Genomic DNA, 24381 nt, shown 5'->3' with positions numbered 1-24381 from the left:
ATTAATAGAACAAGACCCACACACAGCTAGAAGCCCAATATTTTTTCAGAGGTAGATGCAGAAAAAAATATATTCAGTTTGCAACCTGATGGAGGTCAGTATAGATGGACTAATACAACAAGTCCCACACACAGCTAGAAGCCCAAATATTTTTTCAGAGGTACTGTAGATGCAGATAAAAATTATTTTGAATTTGCAACCTGATGGAGGTCAGTATAGATGGACTAATAGAGAAAGTCCGACACACTGCTAGAAGGCCAAATATTTTTTCAGAGGTACTGTAGATGCAGATAAAAATTATTTTTAATTTGCAACCTGATGGAGGTCAGTATAGACGGACTAATAGAGAAAGTCCGACACACTACTAGAAGGCCAAATATTTTTTCAGAGCTAGATGCAGAAAAAAATTATATTCAGTTTGCAACCTGATGGAGGTCAGTATAGATGGACTAATACAACAAGTCCCACACACAGCTAGAAGCCCAATATTTTTTCAGAGGTAGATGCAGAAAAAAATATATTCAGTTTGCAACCTGATGGAGGTCAGTATAGATGGACTAATACAACAAGTCCCACACACAGCTAGAAGCCCAATATTTTTTCAGAGGTAGATGCAGAAAAAAATATATTCAGTTTGCAACCTGATGGAGGTCAGTATAGATGGACTAATACAACAAGTCCCACATACAGCTAGAAGCCCAAATATTTTTTCAGAGGTACTGTAGATGCAGATAAAAATTATTTTGAATTTGCAACCTGATGGAGGTCAGTATAGATGGACTAATAGAGAAAGTCCGACACACTGCTAGAAGGCCAAATATTTTTTCAGAGCTAGATGCAGAAAAAAATTATATTCAGTTTGCAACCTGATGGAGGTCTGTATAGATGGATTAATAGAACAAGACCCACACACAGCTAGAAGCCCAATATTTTTTCAGAGGTAGATGCAGAAAAAAATATATTCAGTTTGCAACCTGATGGAGGTCAGTATAGATGGACTAATACAACAAGTCCCACACACAGCTAGAAGCCCAATATTTTTTCAGAGGTAGATGCAGAAAAAAATATATTCAGTTTGCAACCTGATGGAGGTCAGTATAGATGGACTAATACAACAAGTCCCACACACAGCTAGAAGCCCAAATATTTTTTCAGAGGTACTGTAGATGCAGATAAAAATTATTTTGAATTTGCAACCTGATGGAGGTCAGTATAGATGGACTAATAGAGAAAGTCCGACACACTGCTAGAAGGCCAAATATTTTTTCAGAGGTACTGTAGATGCAGATAAAAATTATTTTTAATTTGCAACCTGATGGAGGTCAGTATAGACGGACTAATAGAGAAAGTCCGACACACTACTAGAAGGCCAAATATTTTTTCAGAGCTAGATGCAGAAAAAAATTATATTCAGTTTGCAACCTGATGGAGGTCAGTATAGATGGACTAATACAACAAGTCCCACACACAGCTAGAAGCCCAATATTTTTTCAGAGGTAGATGCAGAAAAAAATATATTCAGTTTGCAACCTGATGGAGGTCAGTATAGATGGACTAATACAACAAGTCCCACACACAGCTAGAAGCCCAATATTTTTTCAGAGGTAGATGCAGAAAAAAATATATTCAGTTTGCAACCTGATGGAGGTCAGTATAGATGGACTAATACAACAAGTCCCACACACAGCTAGAAGCCCAAATATTTTTTCAGAGGTACTGTAGATGCAGATAAAAATTATTTTGAATTTGCAACCTGATGGAGGTCAGTATAGATGGACTAATAGAGAAAGTCCGACACACTGCTAGAAGGCCAAATATTTTTTCAGAGGTACTGTAGATGCAGATAAAAATTATTTTTAATTTGCAACCTGATGGAGGTCAGTATAGATGGACTAATAGAGAAAGTCCGACACACTACTAGAAGGCCAAATATTTTTTCAGAGCTAGATGCAGAAAAAAATTATATTCAGTTTGCAACCTGATGGAGGTCAGTATAGATGGACTAATACAACAAGTCCCACACACAGCTAGAAGCCCAATATTTTTTCAGAGGTAGATGCAGAAAAAAATATATTCAGTTTGCAACCTGATGGAGGTCAGTATAGATGGACTAATACAACAAGTCCCACACACAGCTAGAAGCCCAATATTTTTTCAGAGGTAGATGCAGAAAAAAATATATTCAGTTTGCAACCTGATGGAGGTCAGTATAGATGGACTAATACAACAAGTCCCACACACAGCTAGAAGCCCAAATATTTTTTCAGAGGTACTGTAGATGCAGATAAAAATTATTTTGAATTTGCAACCTGATGGAGGTCAGTATAGATGGACTAATAGAGAAAGTCCGACACACTGCTAGAAGGCCAAATATTTTTTCAGAGCTAGATGCAGAAAAAAATTATATTCAGTTTGCAACCTGATGGAGGTCTGTATAGATGGATTAATAGAACAAGACCCACACACAGCTAGAAGCCCAATATTTTTTCAGAGGTAGATGCAGAAAAAAATATATTCAGTTTGCAACCTGATGGAGGTCAGTATAGATGGACTAATACAACAAGTCCCACACACAGCTAGAAGCCCAAATATTTTTTCAGAGGTACTGTAGATGCAGATAAAAATTATTTTGAATTTGCAACCTGATGGAGGTCAGTATAGATGGACTAATAGAGAAAGTCCGACACACTGCTAGAAGGCCAAATATTTTTTCAGAGGTACTGTAGATGCAGATAAAAATTATTTTTAATTTGCAACCTGATGGAGGTCAGTATAGATGGACTAATAGAGAAAGTCCGACACACTACTAGAAGGCCAAATATTTTTTCAGAGCTAGATGCAGAAAAAAATTATATTCAGTTTGCAACCTGATGGAGGTCAGTATAGATGGACTAATAGAACAAGTCCCACACACAGCTAGAAGCCCAATATTTTTTCAGAGGTAGATGCAGAAAAAAATATATTCAGTTTGCAACCTGATGGAGGTCAGTATAGATGGACTAATACAACAAGTCCCACACACAGCTAGAAGCCCAATATTTTTTCAGAGGTAGATGCAGAAAAAAATATATTCAGTTTGCAACCTGATGGAGGTCAGTATAGATGGACTAATACAACAAGTCCCACACACAGCTAGAAGCCCAATATTTTTTCAGAGGTAGATGCAGAAAAAAATATATTCAGTTTGCAACCTGATGGAGGTCAGTATAGATGGACTAATAGAACAAGTCCCACACACAGCTAGAAGCCCAAATATTTTTTCAGAGGTACTGTAGATGCAGATAAAAATTATTTTGAATTTGCAACCTGATGGAGGTCAGTATAGATGGACTAATAGAGAAAGTCCGACACACTGCTAGAAGGCCAAATATTTTTTCAGAGCTAGATGCAGAAAAAAATTAGATTCAGTTTGCAACCTGATGGAGGTCAGTATAGATGGACTAATAGAATGATGCTATGCCCAAAAGATTTTACTTCACTAGGTGCAGTAAAAAAATTGGTATTCTATACACAGGTGGTATATCTTGCAACACAGATAGGCTACTCCACTGACTAACACACTCTGCAATAGGCCAAAAAGGATTAGCTTTGCTAGATTCAGCCAAATGCTGTGAAAAAAACTTGCACAGCACTGGCACAGACCTGCCTGGCAAAAACTGATAGGAACTGATGTAACCTAGTCCTGAAAAGGACTCCAATTACAATTAGTCTTTACTCCCACAACCTATCTATTTAAGAGCACAGACCTGCCTGATAAAAGTCGTAGGAAATGCTGTAACCTAGTCCTTAAAAGGACTGCAATCACAACTATTCCCTACTCCCAAGCTATCTGTATATTTGTGCGAAAATTGGCTTGAAATTAACAAGGTATAGCGCACACAGCAACAGCGGTGCCGTCTAACACGCAGCTGCAGCAGTGAGAAAATGGTGGCGACGGGGAAAATGGCTTGGTCTTATAGGGCAAGGACATGTGACATACACTGCCAATGACACATGCCCTTGCTTGTGTGAAAAAAAGCACTTCGCTCCGTGTGTGCGCTGCTGATAGGCTGACAGATTGCACCTCCCCACTGTAAATGCGGGAAAGAGAAAAAAAAAATGGAGATCTTCATTGTTCCTGCAGAGATCCATCCCCTGCCCCTCCCCCCACCCCGCTGTACACTCAAACTGCGTATTAACATTAATTTTCATCATTACTGAGAAAAAATCCAGTTATGATTTTGGTGCACGAACAGTTATCGAACATAACCTCGAACAGCCGAATTTTTCTCAAATTGTTCGTGTTCGCCGAACGGCTCGAACACCGCCCAAAACAGCTCGAATTTGAGATTGGCGAACAGTTCGAGTAGAACAACGCTCATCTCTAGTGCTGAGCTCTCAGCAGATGCTATTAAACTGGGCTGGCAGTCCCATATAGCTGTCTGCCATAGCTTCAGCTCTGTGTGGATTGTTTTCCCTGTGCCTAGCAAAATTGATCTATCGCTGCCTGACCTTGGACCTCTTTTGTCTAATCCTTTTGCTCTGATCCACTATCCTCCTGGTATTTTGACCTCGAACAGTTACTTGACTACGCCTTTGTCTATTCCCTCTGACTTTTCATCTCGGACTCCTTGACTATCCCGTCTCATGGCTTGTCTGTGAGAAGTAACTCAGCGTCACACCCACCCTTATAAAGACATATTCATCGTGTGCGGAGCTCAATACGGATATGCTTCAGAAGCAGCATAGGGGAACATCTTTTTGAAAAGTTTTCTTTTGGATTTCATTGATAAGGTATATTTGAAAGATTATTAAATTCACTTGCTCCACATTCTAATTAGATAAAAATTAAAATGACAGTTACGCTTTAAGGCTTATATTATATCATCTATATACAGCTCATATCCATCAACCAGCTGCTATTGTAACTTGAGAGGCTTCTAAAACTGTCTTAGACCGGTGAACACAGCACATTGACTTCTTTACTGTGCAGCTCTAACTATATAGCTCTGTATGAGATACAACTGCAGTGACTCTGGGTGAGAATTTACCTTCTTGCGCATCCTGGACGTCAGCATTCCCAGGTCATTACCATGATTTTCATATAGATCTGCCTCTGACTGTGAACTCCGCATAACAGCCTCCATATTGGTTTTAGTCTTCAAAGCTTGCCGGTGGGGCACAAAAGGTTTTAGGAATTCAATGTAGGAAATGCTACAGTTGAGATAAAATGAAGGAAAACAAATCATTTAAAATATTAATAAATATCTTCATAAATATTTCTATATGTGTTTCATAACGTATAAACTGAATGATGTGTTAAAACATAATGTGGATCAAGCCCAAGGCATTCTGCTCTGCACATGACATTTGGATTTCTAGGAAATGTCCTGCATCACTCAAGAGTCCGCTACAGTGGCTTTATTAGTGACATCTGATTTTATGTATATATTAGGCGGTTACTGAAGCCTTTCCAAGTAGGACATTTACCATACTGGCTCAAAAAAGACATGCATCGAAAAAAAATAAATGTCTGAAGAAGCAGAGCAAGTAGAAAAAAACTGTTAATTGTAATAATCTGAGAATCCATCTGCGAGCTCATTCTGTAAGTGAGATTGAAAAACATTTATCTATCTTTTTGTGAACTCCTCTGTGCTAATTTATGGCCAAAGACCACATCAAAGTTGAGTTCATATATCAGATGGGAGCAGCTCAGGAAAAGGCAGATAAAAGCATTAAAAACCTCTCTTCAGAATGAGCTCACTGACAGTACTCAGTTAACTCATTCTGCAGACAGCAGAGAGTGAGTGATACACAGTGCAACACTAAGGCTATAGTAGATAAACTGCACAAAATGTTTAAAGAAGCACTCCTATTAATTTTTTTTCTCCCAAAACCTGTGTAACTGTTAATGTAGCGTCAGTGTATTAATATACTCACCGTCTTCTCCGGTATCCAGCACCATTCACACTGCATTCTGTGGCTTTTAAAATGTAAGTCTAAGGAGTCTCAGAACGAGGATTCATATACTTATGTTATAAAGCAGACTTCCTCAAGCATAAATCCCAGTGTGATCAGGAATTGCCGTTGTGTGACGACGCTGGACACCAGAGAAGATGGCGATCAGTGAGTGTATTAACACACTAACATTTATACAGGTTTAGGGAATAAAAAAATTAATAGGAATGATTCATTAATGAATCTCAACCGCAAAAAATATTTTACCCCCAAGCACTTGCATCCAAATAAAAAAGTTGCTCCTTAAGGTGTCATATTCTTTGAAATTAACCTAAGTTGTCTTTACTTTGAAAATGTATTTGGGAGTTTTTCCCTAAAGATTCTCTACTCTTACAAATGAGTTTTATAAAATTTTCTACGACTGTCTGATAAATCAGAAATTCCAATTCATCCTGAATTAAAGAAATTGAACTGTTAGCAAATTTAAGCAATTTGTTATGGCGACTTCTATGAGTAAATTGTAAGATGATTATTGACGTAAATATGTGATAACTCACCGGCCATCCCCATTAGATTGAAACTTCTTTGATAACATTTCACGTTCATAGTCATTCAAATGTACGCAAAGTTCAGATAACAGATCTTTGAATTCTTCCTTGCTGACAAATCCGGTTTGATAAGGATCAAGATCTTCAAATTCTCTGCGGAGGTCATCCCATAAATATTCCACCTAAAATATATGTATAAACAGACATACACCTTACCATAAATGGATAACGTAGTATGCATACAGTGATGACCGAAAGTGTTGACACCCTTGAAATTGTTCCAGAAAATGAAATATTTCTCCCAGAAAATTATTGTAATTATACATGTTTTGTTATACACGTTTATTTCCTTTGTGTGCATTGGAACAACACAAAAAACAGAGAAAAAAAGGCAATTTGGACATAATTTCACACAAAACTCCAAAAATGGGCCGGACAAAATTGTTGGCACCCTCAACTTAATATTTGGTTGCACACCCTTTGGAATAAATATCTGCAATCATTTACTTCCTATAACCATCAACAAGCTTCTTACACCTCTCAACTGGAATTATGGACCACTCATCTTTTGCAAACTGCTCCAGGTCTCTTATATGTGAAGGGTGCCTTCTCCCAACAGTAATTTTAAGATCTCTCCACAGGTGTTCAATGGGATTTTTATCGGGACTCATTGCTGGCCACTTCAGAACTCTCCAGCGCTTTGATTCCATCCATTTCTGGGTGCTTCTTGAAGTATGTTTGGGGTCATCGTCCTGCTGAGAAGACCCATGACCGAGGACGGAAACCCAGCTTTCTGACAATGGGCACTACATTGCGACCCAAAATCCGTTGGTAATCTTCACATTTCATGATGCCTTGCACACAGTCAAGGCACCCAGTGCAACAGGCAGCAAAAAAAAAACAAAGCGTCTTTGAACATCCACCATATTTGATTATAGGTACTGTGTTCTTTTCTTTATAGGCCTCATTCTGTTTTCGATAAACAGTAGAATGATGTGCTTTACCAAAAAACTCTATCTTGGTCTCATCTGTCCACAAGACGCTTTCCCAGAAGGATTTTGGCTTACTCGAGTACATTTTGGCAAACTGCAGTCTAGCATTTTTATGTCTGTGTCAGCAGTGGTGTCTTCTTGGGTCTCCTATCATAGTGTTTCATGTCATTCAAATGTCGACGGATCGTTTGCGCTGACACCGATGTACCCTGAGCCTACCGGACAGCTTGAATTTCTTTGGAACATGATTTGGGTGGCTTATCCACCATCCAGACTATCCTGCATTGCAACCTTTTATCACTTTTTTCTGCCATCCACGTCTAGGGAAATTAGCTACAGTGCCATGGGTTGTAAACCTTGATTATGTTGCACACCGTGGACAAAGGAACATCAAGATCTCTGGAGATGGACTTGTAACCTTGAGATTGTTGATATTGTTCAACAATTTGGGTTCTCAAGACCTCGAACAGTTCTCTTTTCCTCCTCTATCTGTTCCCCATGCTTAGTGTGACACACACATACACGCAATGCAAAGATTGAGTCAACTTCCCCCCCTTTTTATCTGGTTCCAGGTGTGATTTTCATATTGCTCACACCTGTTACTTGCCACAGGTGAGTTTGAACAAGCATTCCATGCTTGAAACAAAGTTGTTTACCCACAATTTTGGAAAAGTGCGACATGCCTGTGCAGTCTGGCTCCAGACAGAAGAATGCATGGAGCCGTTACAGGTAAGAGGAGTGTGTATGGCGCTGGAAATCGCAGTATGCATAGACACTGAACACATACCGCGATCTCCGGCGCCATACTTACATACTTACTCCTGACTGGGAGGAGTGTTGCCGCGGCACCTCTGTTCGGTCTGGAGGCCGGGGAAGGAGTGCGGCGTCGGAATCGGCACATGCGCATAGTGCTATCCGGCCTTCAGCAAAATGGCGCCGGACAGCTCGGTAACAGGATGGGGGCAGCACATAACAGGATGAGAGACCATATACTAATAAAAATGCTCGCCACCCGGGGGTAGAACAGGTTCAATAGCCAATATATATATATATATATATATATATATATATATATATATATATATATATACAGTACAGACCACAAGTTTGGACACACCTTCTCATTTAAAGATTTTTCTGTATTTTCATGACTATGAAAATTGTACATTCACACTGAAGGCATCAAAACTATGAATTAACACATGTGGAATTATATACTTAACAAAAAAGTGTGAAACAACTGAAAATATGTCTTATATTATAGGTTCTTCAAAGTAGCCACCTTTTGCTTTGATGACTGCTTTGCACACTCTTCGCATTCTCTTGATGAGCTTCAAGAGGTAGTCACCGGAAATGTTCTTCCAACAATCTTGAAGGAGTTCCCAGAGATGCTTAGCACTTGTTGGCCCTTTTGCCTTCACTCTGCGGTCCAGCTCACCCCAAACCATCTCGATTGGGTTCAGGTCTGGTGACTGTGGAGGCCAGGTCATCTGGCGTAGCACCCCATCACTCTCCTCCTTGGTCAAATAGCCCTTACACAGCCTGGAGGTGTGTTTGGGGTCATTGTCCTGTTGAAAAATAAATGATGGTCCAACTAAACGCAAACCGGATGGAATAGCATGCCGCTGCAAGATGCTGTGGTAGCCATACTGGTTCAATATGCCTTCAATTTTGAATAAATCCCCAACAGTGTCACTGGAAAAGCACCCCCACACCATCACACCTCCTCCTCCATGCTTCACGGTGGGAACCAGTCATGTAGAGTCCATCCTTTCACCTTTTCTGCGTCGCACAAAGACACAGTGGTTGGAACCAAAGATCTCAAATTTGGACTCATCAGACCAAAGCACAAATTTCCACTGGTCTAATGTCCATTCCTTGTGTTCTTTAGCCCAAACAAGTCTCTTCTGCTTGTTGCCTGTCCTTAGCAGTGGTTTCCTAGCAGCTATTTTACCATGAAGGTCTGCTGCACAAAGTCTCCTCTTAACAGTTGTTGAAGAGATGTGTCTGCTGCTAGAACTCTGTGTGGCATTGACCTGGTCTCTAATCTGAGCTGCTGTTAACCTGCGATTTCTGAGGCTGGTGACTCGGATAAACTTATCCTCAGAAGCAGAGGTGACTCTTGGTCTTCCTTTCCTGGGGCGGTCCTCATGTGAGCCAGTTTCTTTGTAGCGCTTGATGGTTTTTGCAACTGCACTTGGGGACACTTTCAAAGTTTTCCCAATTTTTCACACTGACTGACCTTCATTTCTTAAAGTAATGATGGCCACTCGTTTTTCATCACTTAGCTGCTTTTTTCTTGCCATAATACAAATTCTAACAGTCTATTCAGTAGGACTATCAGCTGTGTATCCACCAGAATTCTGTACAACACAACTGATGGTCCCAACCCCATTTATAAGGCAAGAAATCCCACTTATTAAACCTAACAGGGCACACCTGTGAAGTGAAAACCATTTCCGGTGACTACCTCTTGAAGCTCATCAAGAGAATGCCAAGTGTGTGCAAAGCAGTCATCAAAGCAAAAGGTGCCTACTTTGAAGAACCTAGAATATAAGACATATTTTCAGTTGTTTCACACTTTTTTGTTAAGTATATAATTCCACATGTGTTAATTCATAGTTTTGATGCCTTCAGTGTGAATGTACAATTTTCATTGTGATGAAAATCCAAAAAAAATCTTTAAATGAGAAGGTGTGTCCAAACTTTTGGTCTGTACTATATATATATATATATATATATATATATATATATATATATATGCTTATTTTTACCATATACTGTATATATATATATATTTTTAGCACTGAGCTATTTTGTTTTACTAATAGCCACTTTGTACTACATACTACACTATCTATGTGTCTCCCATCTCCTCCACAGTGATCACTGATGTTTCAGGCTTTGACTTCTTTAACTCTGGAGTTTGGTTCCTCATATACTACAGCAGTTAACCATGGTTTTCCACATGCTGTATTCTAGTTTTAGAATTAGCCTCTACTGTTAATGATAATGATAATTAATGCTCTTTACCTTTGCACGGACGTTATCTATAAGAATGTCAGAGTCACAGTTCAGCTTTTTAGACCGGATCCAAAAATCTCCATCTCCTTTCTTTGGGGGGCAGATCTTTGCATTTGGATAGCATGCTGATTTGAGGGAGTATCTGAAATGCCTCACAAACTCCAGGAAGTCAAGAGTTTTGTCTTGGTTAGTAATAAATGTGCTCCAAAGTCTGCGGATCTCTCCTCGAGTAACTCCAGGCTGGATATCAAATCTTCAAGTTAAAAAAAAAACACACAGAAATAATTGTAAAAGTTGTAGTAATATCTAAAAAGATAAAATGATATAGAATAGGCCCTGTATGGATTTAATACATAGCAGATTATAGTGTAAGAAGATGGAAGTTTTGCCCACGTTTCCCTTGAAGACATGTGTATTGTTACAAATGTATTTTTGATGTATATTGTGACCTGCGATATTGGTGACAGTGTTGCGTTCTGCCGGACAGCAGGGAGAGTTAGAGTTAATAGCTGGGACTAGCCCAGAGTGGGAGGGGCTAAAGTGAAGGGACAGACAGTTTCCTGTCAGAATGTCAGATAGGGCTTAGCCTGCAGTAAAAGCATACCTAAGGTCTGATTAGTCAGCAGAGCCACGTGACGTGGATGTCCCTGACGTGAGTGGAGACTGAGGCACTGGATAGCGAGATCCAAAGTAGAGACAAGGAAGAGCAACAGAAAGACAGAGTGATGCACTGGAGACGGGTCCTGGGAATGTACACCTGGCAGTACGGCCCCTGAGTTTGCAAGTCAGAGAGGTAATGGGCCAGGACGGAACAGGAAAGGTGAGATGAAGAGAGTGCCCTGAGCAGTATTTCCAAGGCATCAGCAAGCAGACAAACTAAGTAACGGCTATAGTGGAAAACTAGCTCCTCTAGGGGTAATAGGACGTGGAACCGCGGGTTGAAGACAGGTCTCTCACTTAGGGCTGTGGAGTCGCACTCGTGGAGTCGGAGTTGGTGTCCATTTTGGTGGAGTCGGAGTCGGTATAAAATGGACCGACTTCAACTCCTAAAATATATAATAAATTGGGTACAGTAGTTCAATGCAGTTTGTGGGGAATATTTTTTTCATAAGAATTTGGGAAAGTTATGAAATGTCCTATAAATGTCTGTCCTATTCCTGATCTAAGGGTCTTGGCTTTTAGCTGAGATGAATCTGTGCTACAGTAAATTTTTCACTTAAACATGAGCCATGTATGAGGGAGTCGGAGTCATGGAGTCGGAGTTGGAGTCGGTGTCATGGAAATTGAGGAGTCGGAGTTGGAGTCGGAGGTTTGGCTTACTGACTCCACAGCCTTGCTCTCACTTACTGGATTGTAGTACTGTGCTGGGTTGGGTTTAAGGTGGAGGAATTTAGGGACAAAAGCAAGTAAACCTATGTGACAAAGTCACTGGCAAAGTACTGGAGGGGATGGGGATATATGTCACTGAGGTTATTAGCTTCAGTGATATGAACCTAGGAAAATTCTCCAGCACACCAAGTTGTGAGAGGGGTTAATTGGTCATGGAAATAAAATGAAACAATACAGGATTTATTCATTGTGCTTGACTGCAATCCCATTGCAAATTGTACTTTAGCTGGATCAAAAAACATAGTCTTCGCAACATTTTTGTCCAGCCAAAAAGAGGGATAACAACTATGTCCATTTTTTTACATTGATCTATTTTTTGATCCATTACTGGATCAATTTTTAAGCACCATGAATGTTGCGAATGTCCAGAACACTAAAGCTGTTCATAGACATCTCTAGCAACAAAAGATTTGTTACAAATTAAAGATAAAACAGACATAGATCCATGACAACTGGACATATGAACACCCCAACAGATTTGTTAGAAAACCTTTAGTTTCCCTTCAAAATCAACATTTTCTATGGGATACCATACTGCAAAATATTATAAAATATTTGCACACCCAAAACGTAATTTTCCTAACAAATTCATTCAAGACTATGTTGTAAAAATGAGTACACCGCAATGGCACCACATAGAAGAGAAATGTCACAAGACCTGAGAAAGAAAATAATTTCTAAACACAAGAAAGATGAAGGCTGTAAAAATATCACCGAAGCTTTACTTATCAATCAGAATACTGTAGCAAAAGTGGTACCAAAATTTTATCAAAGATGGAACTGCAACCATTTCACAGAGACATTAAGGCTGACCACGAATGTTAACATCTAGACAGGAGTGTCTTCTGATGAAGGGTTGGAGAAAATTGACATGCAGGTTCACTGCAGTTAGCTAAAGAAGTAGAAAACCAAACAGAGGCGATTGTTTCCAGTGACACAATAGCGCGCACACTGCAGAGGAATGTCATACATGGATGTCATCCTTGAAAGCAGCCTCTCCTAAAGCCCATACACATGAGTGCCCCTGGTGTTGGAAACCTTTCTTTGATGGTATCATGAATTCACAGATGTACTGCTCTATAGTGAAAGAGAAGATGCTACAATCACTCCATGACCTTGGTAGAGGTGATCTTTCCCAACAGGACAATGATCCAAAACACACATCTAAGGCAACTGTTGCAGTTCTGAAGAACAGGGTGAAAGTGATTTAGTGGTCAAATATGTCTCCTGATCTGAACCCAATTGAACACCTATGGGGAATTCTGGGAGAGACAAGCATCACTCTCAATCCAGCATCCAGGCTCTAAAAGAGTTCATTCGGACGTGAAATTCTCAATAAGTTTGATGTGTCACATGACAAAGTTTTCCCCCTCCCATATACTAATATGCCACAAACAGGAAGTTAATATCACCAAGCATTCCCATTTTATTTAGGTGTATCCATATAAATGGCCCACCCTATATATATATATATATATATATATATATATATATATATATATATATATATATATATATATATATATATATATATATATATATATATATATATATATATATATATATATATACATACAGTGGTGGCCAAAAGTATTGGCACCCCTGCAATTCTGTCAGATAATTCTCAGTTTCTTCCTAAAAATGATTCCAATCACAAATTCTTTGGTATTATTATCTTCATTTAATTTGCTTGCAAGGAAAAAACACAAAAGAGAATGAAGCAAATTTAAATCATTGATCATTTCACACAAAACTCCAAGAATGGGCCAGACAAAAGTATTGGCACCCTCAGCCTAATACTTGGTTGCACAACCTTTAGCCAAAATAACTGCGAACAACCGCTTCCGGTAACCATCAATGAGTTTCTTACAATGTTCTGCTGGAATTGTAGACCATTCTTCTTTGGCAAACTGCTCCAGGTCCCTGATATTTGAAGGGTGCCTTCTCCAAACTGCCATTTTGAGATCTCTCCACAGGTGTTCTATGGGATTCAGGTCTGGACTCATTGCTGGCCACCTTAGAAGTCTCCAGTGCTTACTCTCAAACCATTTTATAGTGCTTTTGGAAGTATGTTTTGGGTCATTGTCCTGCTGGAAGACCCATGACCTCTGAGGGAGACCCAGCTTTCTCGCACTGGGCCCTACATTATGCTGCAAAATTTGTTGGTAGTCTTCAGACTTCATAATGCCATGCACACGGTCAAGCAGTCCAGTGCCAGAGGCAGCAAAGCAACCCCAAAACATCAGGGAACCTCCGCCATGTTTGACTGTAGGGACCGTGTTCTTTTCTTTGAATGCCTCTTTTTTTTCCTGTACACTCTATGTTGATGCTTTTTCCCAAAAAGCTCTACTTTTGTCTCATCTGACCAGAGAACATTCTTCCAAAACGTTTTAGGCTTTCTCAGGTAAGTTTTGGCAAACTCCAGCCTGGCTTTTTTATGTCTCGGGGTAAGAAGTGGGGTCTTCCTGGGTATCCTACCATACAGTCCCTTTTCATTCAGACGCCGACGGATAGTACGGGTTGACACTGTTGTACCCTTGGACTGCTGGGCAGCTTGAACTTGTTTGGATGTTAGTCGAGGTTCCTTATCCACCATCCGCACAATCTTGTGTTGAAATCTCTCGTCAATTTTTCTTTTCCGTCCACATCTAGGGAGGTTAGCCACAGTGCCATGGGCTTTAAACTTCTTGATGACACTGCGCACGGAAGACACAGCAACATTCAGGTCTTTGGAGATGGACTTGTAGCCTTGAGATTGCTCATGCTTCCTCACAATTTGGTTTCTCAAGTCCTCAGACAGTTCTTTGGTCTTCTTTCTTTTCTCCATGCTCAATGTGGTACACACAAGGACACAGGACAGAGGTTGAGTCAACTTTAATCCATGTTAACTGGCTGCAAGTGTGATTTAGTTATTGCCAACACCTGTTAGGTGCCACAGGTAAGTTACAGGTGCTGTTAATTACATGAATTAGAGAAGCATCACATGATTTTTCAAACAGTGCCAATACTTTTGTCCACCCCCTTTTTTAGGTTTGGCGTGGAATTGTATCCAATTTGGCTTTAGGACAATTCTTTTTGTGTTTTTTCATTGAAGACAAATTAAATGAAGATAATAATACCAAAGAATTTGTGATTGCAATCATTTTCAGGAAGAAACTGAGTATTATCTGACAGAATTGCAGGGGTGCCAATACTTTTGGCCACCACTGTATATATATATATATTTTTTGACAGTCACTGGTTTTATATGCGAGGGGAGGTATGTGTCACTAAGGATCCTCTCCTGTGTGATCTAAGACCTACGGAATTTCTGCCAGCATGTTATATACTGGGGGTTACTTTTTTTTTTAAAGGGTGTGGTTTTATGGGAATGACATAGAGAGGGAGGGAAGTCATTCCCCATACCTCCCCCTCAGGGTGTGGCTGAACAGGGTTTAAATGTTCAGTCAGTTTGTTTTCCTGGGTGGAGTGTGTGGTCTGGAGATTAAAGCATCCAGGCTGTGTGTGGCTGATGCCAGAGAGCAACACCGGAGGACTGGTGTTGCTGAAACTTCACAGGACTATCTGCAGCCGGAAAAGGCCTTGATGGCTTGAAGACTCTGTTATATTTCATCTTTTGTTTTCCCGTTAACCCCAAGAGGGACTGTTTAATTTTATGGGACGCTGCTGGAGTTTATACCACACAATAAACCCGCAGGAAGTTTATCCAAACCGTGTATCCTGTGTCTGCCCCCGGAGAGCCCAGCAAGTCGCTTTACCACAGTTGGTGTGAGAGCGCTGGCAAACATCCAGGACCACGTGTACCTGCCACAGAGAACGGTGGATGTGTGGCGCCCCAGCGGGTTCAGTCGCCACAGAGGTACTGCATCTCACCCAGAGGTGTGGTATCTCACTTTCAGGTAAGGATAGAGTGCTGCCCGGGACCCTAACACCTGCATCCAAAATTACACTACTCCAGACTGGCAGGAGGGGCAAGATGCGCTGCTCCTCTGCTGAGCCCTGTCCCTGGCTGGAGTGGGGGGAACCAAAGTAGGGGGAACCATATAGTGGGTGTGGGTGGAGGAAGTAGTTCAGGGGAGCTCAGTAAGAAGCAATATAAAAGAGAGGGTGGAAGGTTCTAGAGAGAGATTGAGTCAGAGGAAGAGTTGGGAGCAGGAGCTCTGCGGGAGCTCTGCTCAGGGAAGCGCGGGCCTGAGAGTGAGGCCCAGGAGAAGGAGAGGAGGAAGGAACGGGAGCAGAGGGAAGGCTCCAGGAGTGAAGAAGGGATCCCAGGGATATGGGCAGTGCTGGAGGCCACCCTTATGCCCGAATCTACCAGGCGGTGGAGGGATTGAGCCGCAGAAGGGGACCGGCCCCTAACTAGTGAGAATTACAACATTCAACTAGAAACCGGAGGCTTCTGTACTTTTAGGGTGCAGTTGCCACATCCGCACACAAGTCGCCAAAAAGGTAACCACATAGGATCCAGGGAACTCCACGTTGCCCAGACAGATCCAAGGATACCGGCTTGGGACTCTATTTGCGAGGTGCAGGGCAGGAAGGGTGAGAGCCAGCACAGGAAGACGGCTGAGAAAGACATCTAGAACTGGGTCCTGTCAGGCACTCTGGAATTACCTGAGGGATTGCTGAACCCCTGCCCGGTGAACGCAGCACGACGTGGGAGGTTATAAGCTGGCAGTTGTAACCAGGAGCAAAGAGAGAACTGTGAGTAAACCCTGAAGACTGCACCCCACTGTCTCTGTGAATCATTGCTGCGCCATCATCCCCTGCACCACACTGCACAACCACAGTTACTTCATCATCTACCATCACCGCACCGCCCTGGAGCTTAGCTCTACCTGTGGAGAGCTGAACCAACTCTGCTGCATTAACATCAGCTCCAGAGGACCTGCTCCGCAGCGGCGGCTCCATATAGCCGCATACCACAGGTGGCGTCACGAACATTAAGCATAAAAACTGTAATCTTTTTCTTTAAAACCCCTTTTATTGACTGGGACAGGGTCACCGCCACTGTGACATCTAGCAACGACCGGCCCGGCTACCGAGTACCCCACGTCCCAGGGGGCGCGTCAACTTGGCGTCACGAACAGGATATGGACCCACTCGTTATCACCGGGTATTGTGCGCCTAGAGACTGTGTTGTATACTGAATGTGGTGCCCGCCCCAGAAGAACGGGCGCCATTATGTGCGTTATCAAGGACAACAAGGAACCTCCCATCGTGGGCCGGGTCCCAGAATGGCGCCAAAAGCGCAACCCGCCCCATGCACCTGTGGCCATATACCTGGATCTGTCCATCAGTCTGGGGAAGCCGCCTCCGGGTGTGGCCGACAGCAAGCAGCCATGGGACCGCCCCAGAAAGGGGAGAAGAAAGAAGAAACCAGAGTGACAGGGTGTGGTCTCCAGCAGTCTAGACAGACCACACCCGGCAGGCAAGATGGAGAGAGGTCAACCTGAAGCTCCGTCTTGTCGTCTGCAGCCCGCGGCAGAACCCCTCACCGTGGAGGGGATGTTAACAAAGTTGTCCCTGGAGGACACCAGCTTCATCCGGGATGAGATGCAAGAACTGGGCAGGAGGATGGAAGAGGCCCAGCAAGCTGTGATTGCTGCCTGGAGAGTGGAGCTGATGGAGAAGTTGATGACCCGGCAGCAGTCGGCGCTGCAAGTGACCGGCAGCGCCCCGGCCCCGGCAGAGCCGCACACAGACCAGGAGGTGTCAGTTGCGGGAGCAGGTAGGAGTGAGGTTCCTGTCCCGGATGCGACTGACGCTGCTCAGTCCCTGGTCCCTCTGCAAGGACCTCCGTCCCCGGGCGCTCACGCCCGAGATCGGCTCCTGGGCCCAGAACCATCCACTCCGGGTGCTGCTGTGGCGCCCCTGAGGGTTCGGTCGCCACAGAGGTATTGCATCTCACCCAGAAGTATTGCATCTCACCCAGAAGTGTGGTATCTCACTCTCAGGTAAGGAAGGAGTACAGCTTGGTACCCTAACACCTGCATCCAACTCATACCCGCAGTGGGGGTAGGGCGAGATTGCTCCTAAGGGAGAGCACAGTCCCGGGTCCCTAGCTGTTGGGAGGAGCTATGTAGTGGGTGTGGGTGGAGGAAGTAGCTTAGGGGAGCACATGAGAGGAAGGTATATATAGAGAAGCCATCTTGTTTGGACAGTTCAGTCCTGTCCAATCAGAACAGTGAGAATAGTCTACAGTGAGTGGAGCAGGGCTCTGCAGGAGCTCTGCTCAGGCAGAGGGCCTGAGGAGAGGCCCAGGACTGAAGGAGAAGGAGAGGAGCAGGAAGGTCTTCAGGAACGAGGAAGGGACCCCAGGGGTACGGGCAGTGCTGGAGGCCACCCGTACGCCCGAATCTACTAGGAGGTGGAGGGGTCAGGCCACACAAAGGGGACCGGTCCCTCAACTAGCAGAGCACTTTATGTCTCAACTAGAAACCGGAGGCTGCAGTATTTCAAGTCCTGCAGCCAACAGTCCATATCAGTCTCACCAAGAAGGTAGCTATAGAGGACCCAGGGGACGGAACAGACGTCGCCCGACAAGGCCCGCAGGTACCGGATTGGGACACTTGGTATGAGGTGCAGGGAGATGGCCAGAGAGAGGACACAGAAGGGGGTCCCGTTAAGTACTCCGGAGATATCTGAAGGTTGCCCGAACCCTTTCCTGAGTAAGCACAGCACGACGAGGGAAGTTACGCTGGTACCTGTAACTTGGACTGCAACAACCGTGAGTAAAGACCCTGAGGACTGCATCCCATTGTCTCTGTGATTATTGCTGCGCCATCAAACCGTGCACTACAACGCCCAGCACAACCTATACCATCTACACTGTCCTGGAGCTAAGCTCTACCTGTGGAGAGCTGAACCAACCATGCTGCACTAACACCCGCTCCAGAGGTTCTGCACAGCAGCGGAGACTCCACATAGCCGCATACCACAGGTGGCGTCACGAACTATACATATAAAAACTATTAATCCCCTGTAAATATTCTCCCTTTTTGATTGACCGCCCTGGGTCACGGACCGGGTCACCGCCACTGTGACATCTCCCCTAGCAACGACCGGCACCGAGTACCCCACGGCCCAGGGGGCGCGTCAACTTTGGCGTCACTAACAGGATATGAACTCACCCGTTATCTCCGGGTATTGTGCGCCTAGAGACTGTCATATATATACTGAATGTGGCGCCCGCCCCAGAAGAACAGGCGCCATTATGTGCGAGCCAGAAGACAACAAGAAACCACCTCCCATGGTGGGCCGGGTTCCAGAATGGCGCCAAAAGCGAGGCCCGCCCCGAGCAACAGTGACCATGTATGTGCATATGTCTATCCAGCTGGGGGTCCGCCCCAAGGTGTGTCCGACAGCAAGTTGCCATGGAACCGCCCCCGAAAGGGGAGAGGAGAGAAGAAACCTGGGAGACAGGGCGGAGTCTCCAGGAGCCCAGACAGATCACACCCGGAGGGCAAGATGGAGAGTCAGGAGCCAGCTCCCCTCCGTGGTCTGCAACAGGCGGCAAGGCCTCTCACCTTGGAGGAGGCCATGGCAGAGCTATCCCTGGAGGATACTGAATTCCTCCAGGTGGAAATCCAGGAGCTGGGCCGGAGAATGGAGAGGGCCCAGCAGGACGCCATAGCCAGCTGGAAAAAGGAGCTGCTGGAGAAGCTGATGATCTGGCAGCAGCCAGCGCTGCACTCCACCAGCAGCGCCCCAGCCCCGGAGGAACCTGAACGGAGCCAGGAGGCAGAGGACGGCACAAGCGCGGCCACGGGAGCAGGTAAGGAGAGACTCCCTGTCCCGGGCGCTGAGAGTGCTAGTCTGCTCCTGGGCTCCCTGGCGGAACCTCCGATCCCGGGCGTCTGCTCCACCGACCTACCCCTGGGCCCCCTGGCGGAACCTCCAACCCCGGGCGCCTGCTCTGCCGATCTCCTCCCCGGTCTCCAGGCGGAGTCTCCCGTCCCGGGCACCTGCTTCTCTGACTGGCTCCCAGACCCCCTGGCGGAGACCCCGTGCCCGGGCGCTTGCTCCGCCGACCTGCTCCTGGGCCCTCTACCAGAGCCACCTGCCCCCGCACCCGAGTGGGTCTATGGAAACACCACCTACGACTGGTCCGCCCGATATGTGGACCAGCAAAGTCCCCCGCTAGCACCTGCGCCTGCACCCCCGGTTACCTACCCAGGAGGAGAAGAGCTCCGGTGGGATAACCGGGAAGGGGACCTCATGGGGTTCCCATGGGAGACGCAGACCCAGGCCCTCCGGACGGAAGAGCCTGCAGCTAGAGCCGGAACGTCACGACCGACAGGTGCGGTGGGAAAAGATGGAGGCCCGGAACATGGCGGCCAAAACCCGGGCCCGCCAAGCAAGAGCTGCCACCCCTAGTCCCCGTCTGGAGGGGATCGTAGTTAAGTTCGATCTGGACGCTGGGTGGGGCTTTGTGAGGGAGCCGCACACCGACAGAGATGTATTCGTGAACCGGCGGGATGTAGAACCCCACCTCCAACAGGGGCATCCCGTCCGAAACCTCTATCCACGTCACATTTACCCGTCACAGGGGCGAGCGCGGCTGGTACGCCCTTCAAGTATATCGAGTGGCAAAGAAAAAAGACATGCCCCCGCAGCCCCAGGCTGAAGACCCGTCTGCGTCAGCCTGCAAAAATTAGGAATTTCCTCCCCGGAGGGAACTTCACTGCTGAACTGTTTGCTCTAAAAGCTGCTTGTATATAGTTACCTGGAAAGGTATGGCAGAGACACTGCAAGTTTGACCGATTTATTTTTGTGTTTATTTGATTACCCGGTAAGGGTACCAGAACTTGTAGGCTGAGGACTGTGAGCAGCCAAAAACTCTCCATTGTAAATAATTTCACTTCTTAAACTGCACCTTATTGGTTTTATGCAACAACAAAATGACCTCAGAACAAAAACCCGTTTGGCATGGCCGATGACGTGGTCCAACACCTAGATCACCTATGCCCTGCATCCACGCCCAGGGCCTACGTTGAGGGTTTTTGGACGGATCCCTCAAGCTCTTGTTTGCTAGTTTGCACCTTGATAAAGAAAATGGACACCCGGTTGCAGATCGTGCTGTAACCTGTTGAAAATTGTTTTATATGTGAAGAAAAATGTTATTTAAAAAGTCTCATAACATTTTGATAAAAAACGTAACCAGTAACGTTCAAGAAAAAGTGCCTCCCATAAAGGGAAGAAAAGATGTTCTGTTTATGATCTTCTATGCGAATGCATTCTAAAAATTGCATGTCTGTAAAATACCCTGTTTTTACTCTGTTCCAGCCCGCGGATGTGCTGTGTTTTACCAGGGGGGTATGTGGCGCCCCTGAGGGTTCGGTCGACACAGAGGTATTGCATCTCACCCAGAAGTATTGCATCTCACCCAGAAGTGTGGTATCTCACTCTCAGGTAAGGAAGGAGTACAGCTCGGGACCCTAACACCTGCATCCAACACATACCCGCAGTGGGGGTAGGGCGAGATTGCTCCTAAGGGACAGCACAGTCCCGGGTCCCTAGCTGTTGGGAGGAGCTATGTAGTGGGTGTGGGTGGAGGAAGTAGCTTAGGGGAGCACATGAGAGGAAGGTATATATAGAGAAGCCATCTTGTGTGGACAGTTCAGTCCAGTCCAGTGAGAACAGTCTACAGTGAGTGAAGCAGGGCTCTGCAGGAGCTCTGCTCAGGCAGAGGGCCTGAGGAGAGGCCCAGGACTGAAGGAGAAGGAGAGGAGCAGGAAGGGCTCCAGGAACGAGGAAGGGACCCCATGGGTACGGGCAGTGCTGGAGGCCACCCGTACGCCAGAATCTACAAGGAGGTGGAGGGGTCAGGCCACACAAAGGGGACTGGTCCCTCAACTAGCAGAGCACTTTATTTCTCAACTAGAAACCGGAGGCTGCAGTATTTCAAGTCCTGCAGCCAACAGTCCATATCAGTCTCACCAAGAAGGTAGCTATAGAGGACCCAGGGGACGGAACAGACGTCGCCCGACAAGGCCCGCAGGTACCGGATTGGGACACTTGGTATGAGGTGCAGGGAGACGGCCAGAGAGCGGACACAGAAGGGGGTCCTGTTAAGTACTCCGGAGATATCTGAGGGTTGCCCGAACCCCTTCCTGAGTAAGATAATGGCTACATTCCATGGAGATGATAACCAGACATAGGACAGAATAATAAACATAGCAACAAAAGAAATAGTGTATAAGACAATTGTTACCAAGGATCTGCCCAGTGGGTACAAGGAGAATCAACCAGTGGCTGCAAGAGAGAGTAAGATGGCATAAATCACTATACATGTGTAGACAGCCGTATCATGACACTTATGTGCAGCCTCTGTAACTAAGCATTACTCGCCAGGGTCAGAGAGAGAGAGACAGAGTATCGGTAAAAGGCGCTGTGGGGAGAAAAGCGCTACCGTGCTGTATGCAATGCGCTGTATGCCCCAGATGTACGGCATGTTTATATACTGTCCCCACACTTCCGGGATGCGGCGCTGATCAGGCGCCGCGGGGTCACGTGATAATTTACAATGCGCGTCACCGGAAGTGACGTAAAAGGAAGAAAAAATGTCGCCGCACTGCGCCATATTGGTGGGCTCTGAGTGGGGTCACATGATGCGTGGTGCGGCGCCTCCTCGGGAGTAAAGATGAAACACCGGGCAGAATAACGGGGGATGTATATTGATATATTGGTGGGAATGTAATGTAATCATATTGGCTACATAAAGGATGTTAGGTAGGAGCCCATAGAGTAAGGGATAAACAAAGGCAAATCCGGATATGAAAATATATACATAAAAAATGGGTAGAAAATGGGAATGTAAAATAGTTCTTTCCTTAGCATAAAAATAAGAATAAAAATAAAAATTGTAGTGGAAAGATGTGAATGGAAAAAATAAAGAAAGGATAGGAATAGAGGAAGATAAAGAGAATAGTAAAAAGAAGGACAAGGAATAAAAGTAAATAAACAAAAAAGAAATAAAAAATAAAAATGTCTGGTTATCATCTCCATGGAATGTACCCATTATCCTCCATATCAAAAATGACTTTGATTGATTATTGTTTTCTTTTTTACATAGCGTCTCTGTAACTATCACCTTACATTTTTGATTCATGTATTAATTATTTTCCTGTATATGCTGAGCTATGGAGTTTATACTCACATGTACTTGTATTAATTATATTCACAGTTCTGATGAAGGCCGCATGAGGCTGAAACATCAACTTAATCTTGATGAATCATGATAATAAAGAAATTATTTTTGAAATTTTCTCACTGAAATTTGGAGTGCCAGATTCTTGTTGTAGCTATAAGCGGAGTGGAATCCTATCTGAGCATCCAAAACTTCAGGAGTGCCAAGTATCTCCCTTGTATACCCTTCCTGAGTAAGCGCGGCACGACGAGGGAAGTTACGCTGGTACCTGTAATTTGGACTGCAACAACTGTGAGTAAAGACCCTGAGGACTGCATCCCATTGTCTCTGTGATTATTTCTGCTCCATCAAACCCTGCACTACAACGCCCAGCACTACCTATACCATCTACACTGCCCTGGAGCTAAGCTCTACCTGTGGAGAGCTGAACCAACCCTGCTGCACTAACACCCGCTCCAGAGGTTCTGCATAGCAGCGGCAGCTCCACATAGCTGCATACCACAGGTGGCGTCACGAACTATACATATAAAAACTATTAATCCCCTGTAAATATTCTCCCTTTTTGATTGACCGCCCTGGGTCACGGACCGGGTCACCGCCACTGTGACATCTCCCAAAGCAACGACCGGCCCAGGTGTACAGACGCACGGCCTGGGACTGGTCCGCAGAGGTGGAAGATCAGAGCCCCCCGTTACTGCCCACTCCTGAGTCCTCAGTCGCCCACCAGGAAGAGGGAGACCAATTCCTGTGGGATAACCCAGGGGGGGATCTCATGGGTTTTCCTCAGGAGACCCGTAGGGAGGCTGCACGCCAAGAGGAGCATTGCCGGCGGGAGCTCCTGCAGCTAGAGAAGGAGCGGCGCATCAGGCGGGTGCGCTGGGAAAAGATGGAGGCAAAGAATATGGAGGAGAAAGCCGGGGCCCGCAAAGCCAAGAAGGCCGCACACGGTCCCCGTACAGAAGGGACCGTGGTAAAGTTTAACCTGGAAGCCGGCTGGGGCTTCATCAGGGAGCCACAGGCCGAGACGGATCTCTTCGTCAACAGGAGGGACGTGGAGTCCCACCTCAAGGAAGGACATCCAGACAGAGATCTGTACCCTGGTGACCGCGTCACCTACACCAGGTACCGAGGTGAGCGGGGATGGTATGCCCTGAACGTCCACAGGGTAGTGGAAGAAAAGGACATGCCCCTGCAATCAGAGGCTGATGACACGACTGGGCCAGCCTACAGCAGACAGGTGTCTCCCCGGAGGGAGCACCACTACTAAGGCAGTATGTGGAACTGAACTGTATATAGTTACCCGGTAGGGTATTGAAATAATCTTGAGTGTTTTGAAAAG

At 45.0% G+C, this 24381-nt stretch overlaps 1 protein-coding gene across 3 annotated transcripts in view; it reads right to left on the bottom strand.

The window, feature by feature from the left end:
* LOC141156404 (EF-hand calcium-binding domain-containing protein 6-like) overlaps positions 1 to 24381 on the bottom strand; it is a 320593-nt gene that overhangs the window by 20591 nt on the left and 275621 nt on the right. For all 3 annotated transcript variants that reach the window (XM_073642612.1, XM_073642606.1, XM_073642599.1), the window contains 3 exons: positions 10511 to 10754; positions 6495 to 6667; positions 5031 to 5193 (listed from right to left, as the gene is read on the bottom strand). In XM_073642612.1, the coding sequence (XP_073498713.1) occupies positions 5031 to 5193; positions 6495 to 6667; positions 10511 to 10754 (580 nt within the window). The remainder of the gene's footprint in view (positions 1 to 5030; positions 5194 to 6494; positions 6668 to 10510; positions 10755 to 24381) is intronic.

The sequence above is a fragment of the Phyllobates terribilis genome, unplaced genomic scaffold, assembly GCF_046119375.1.
Source record: "Phyllobates terribilis strain yellow unplaced genomic scaffold, ASM4611937v1 Scaffold_1__5_contigs__length_1240528914, whole genome shotgun sequence".
Taxonomy (NCBI): Eukaryota; Metazoa; Chordata; class Amphibia; order Anura; family Dendrobatidae; genus Phyllobates; species Phyllobates terribilis.
This window is presented reverse-complemented; position numbering and strand designations above follow the sequence as displayed.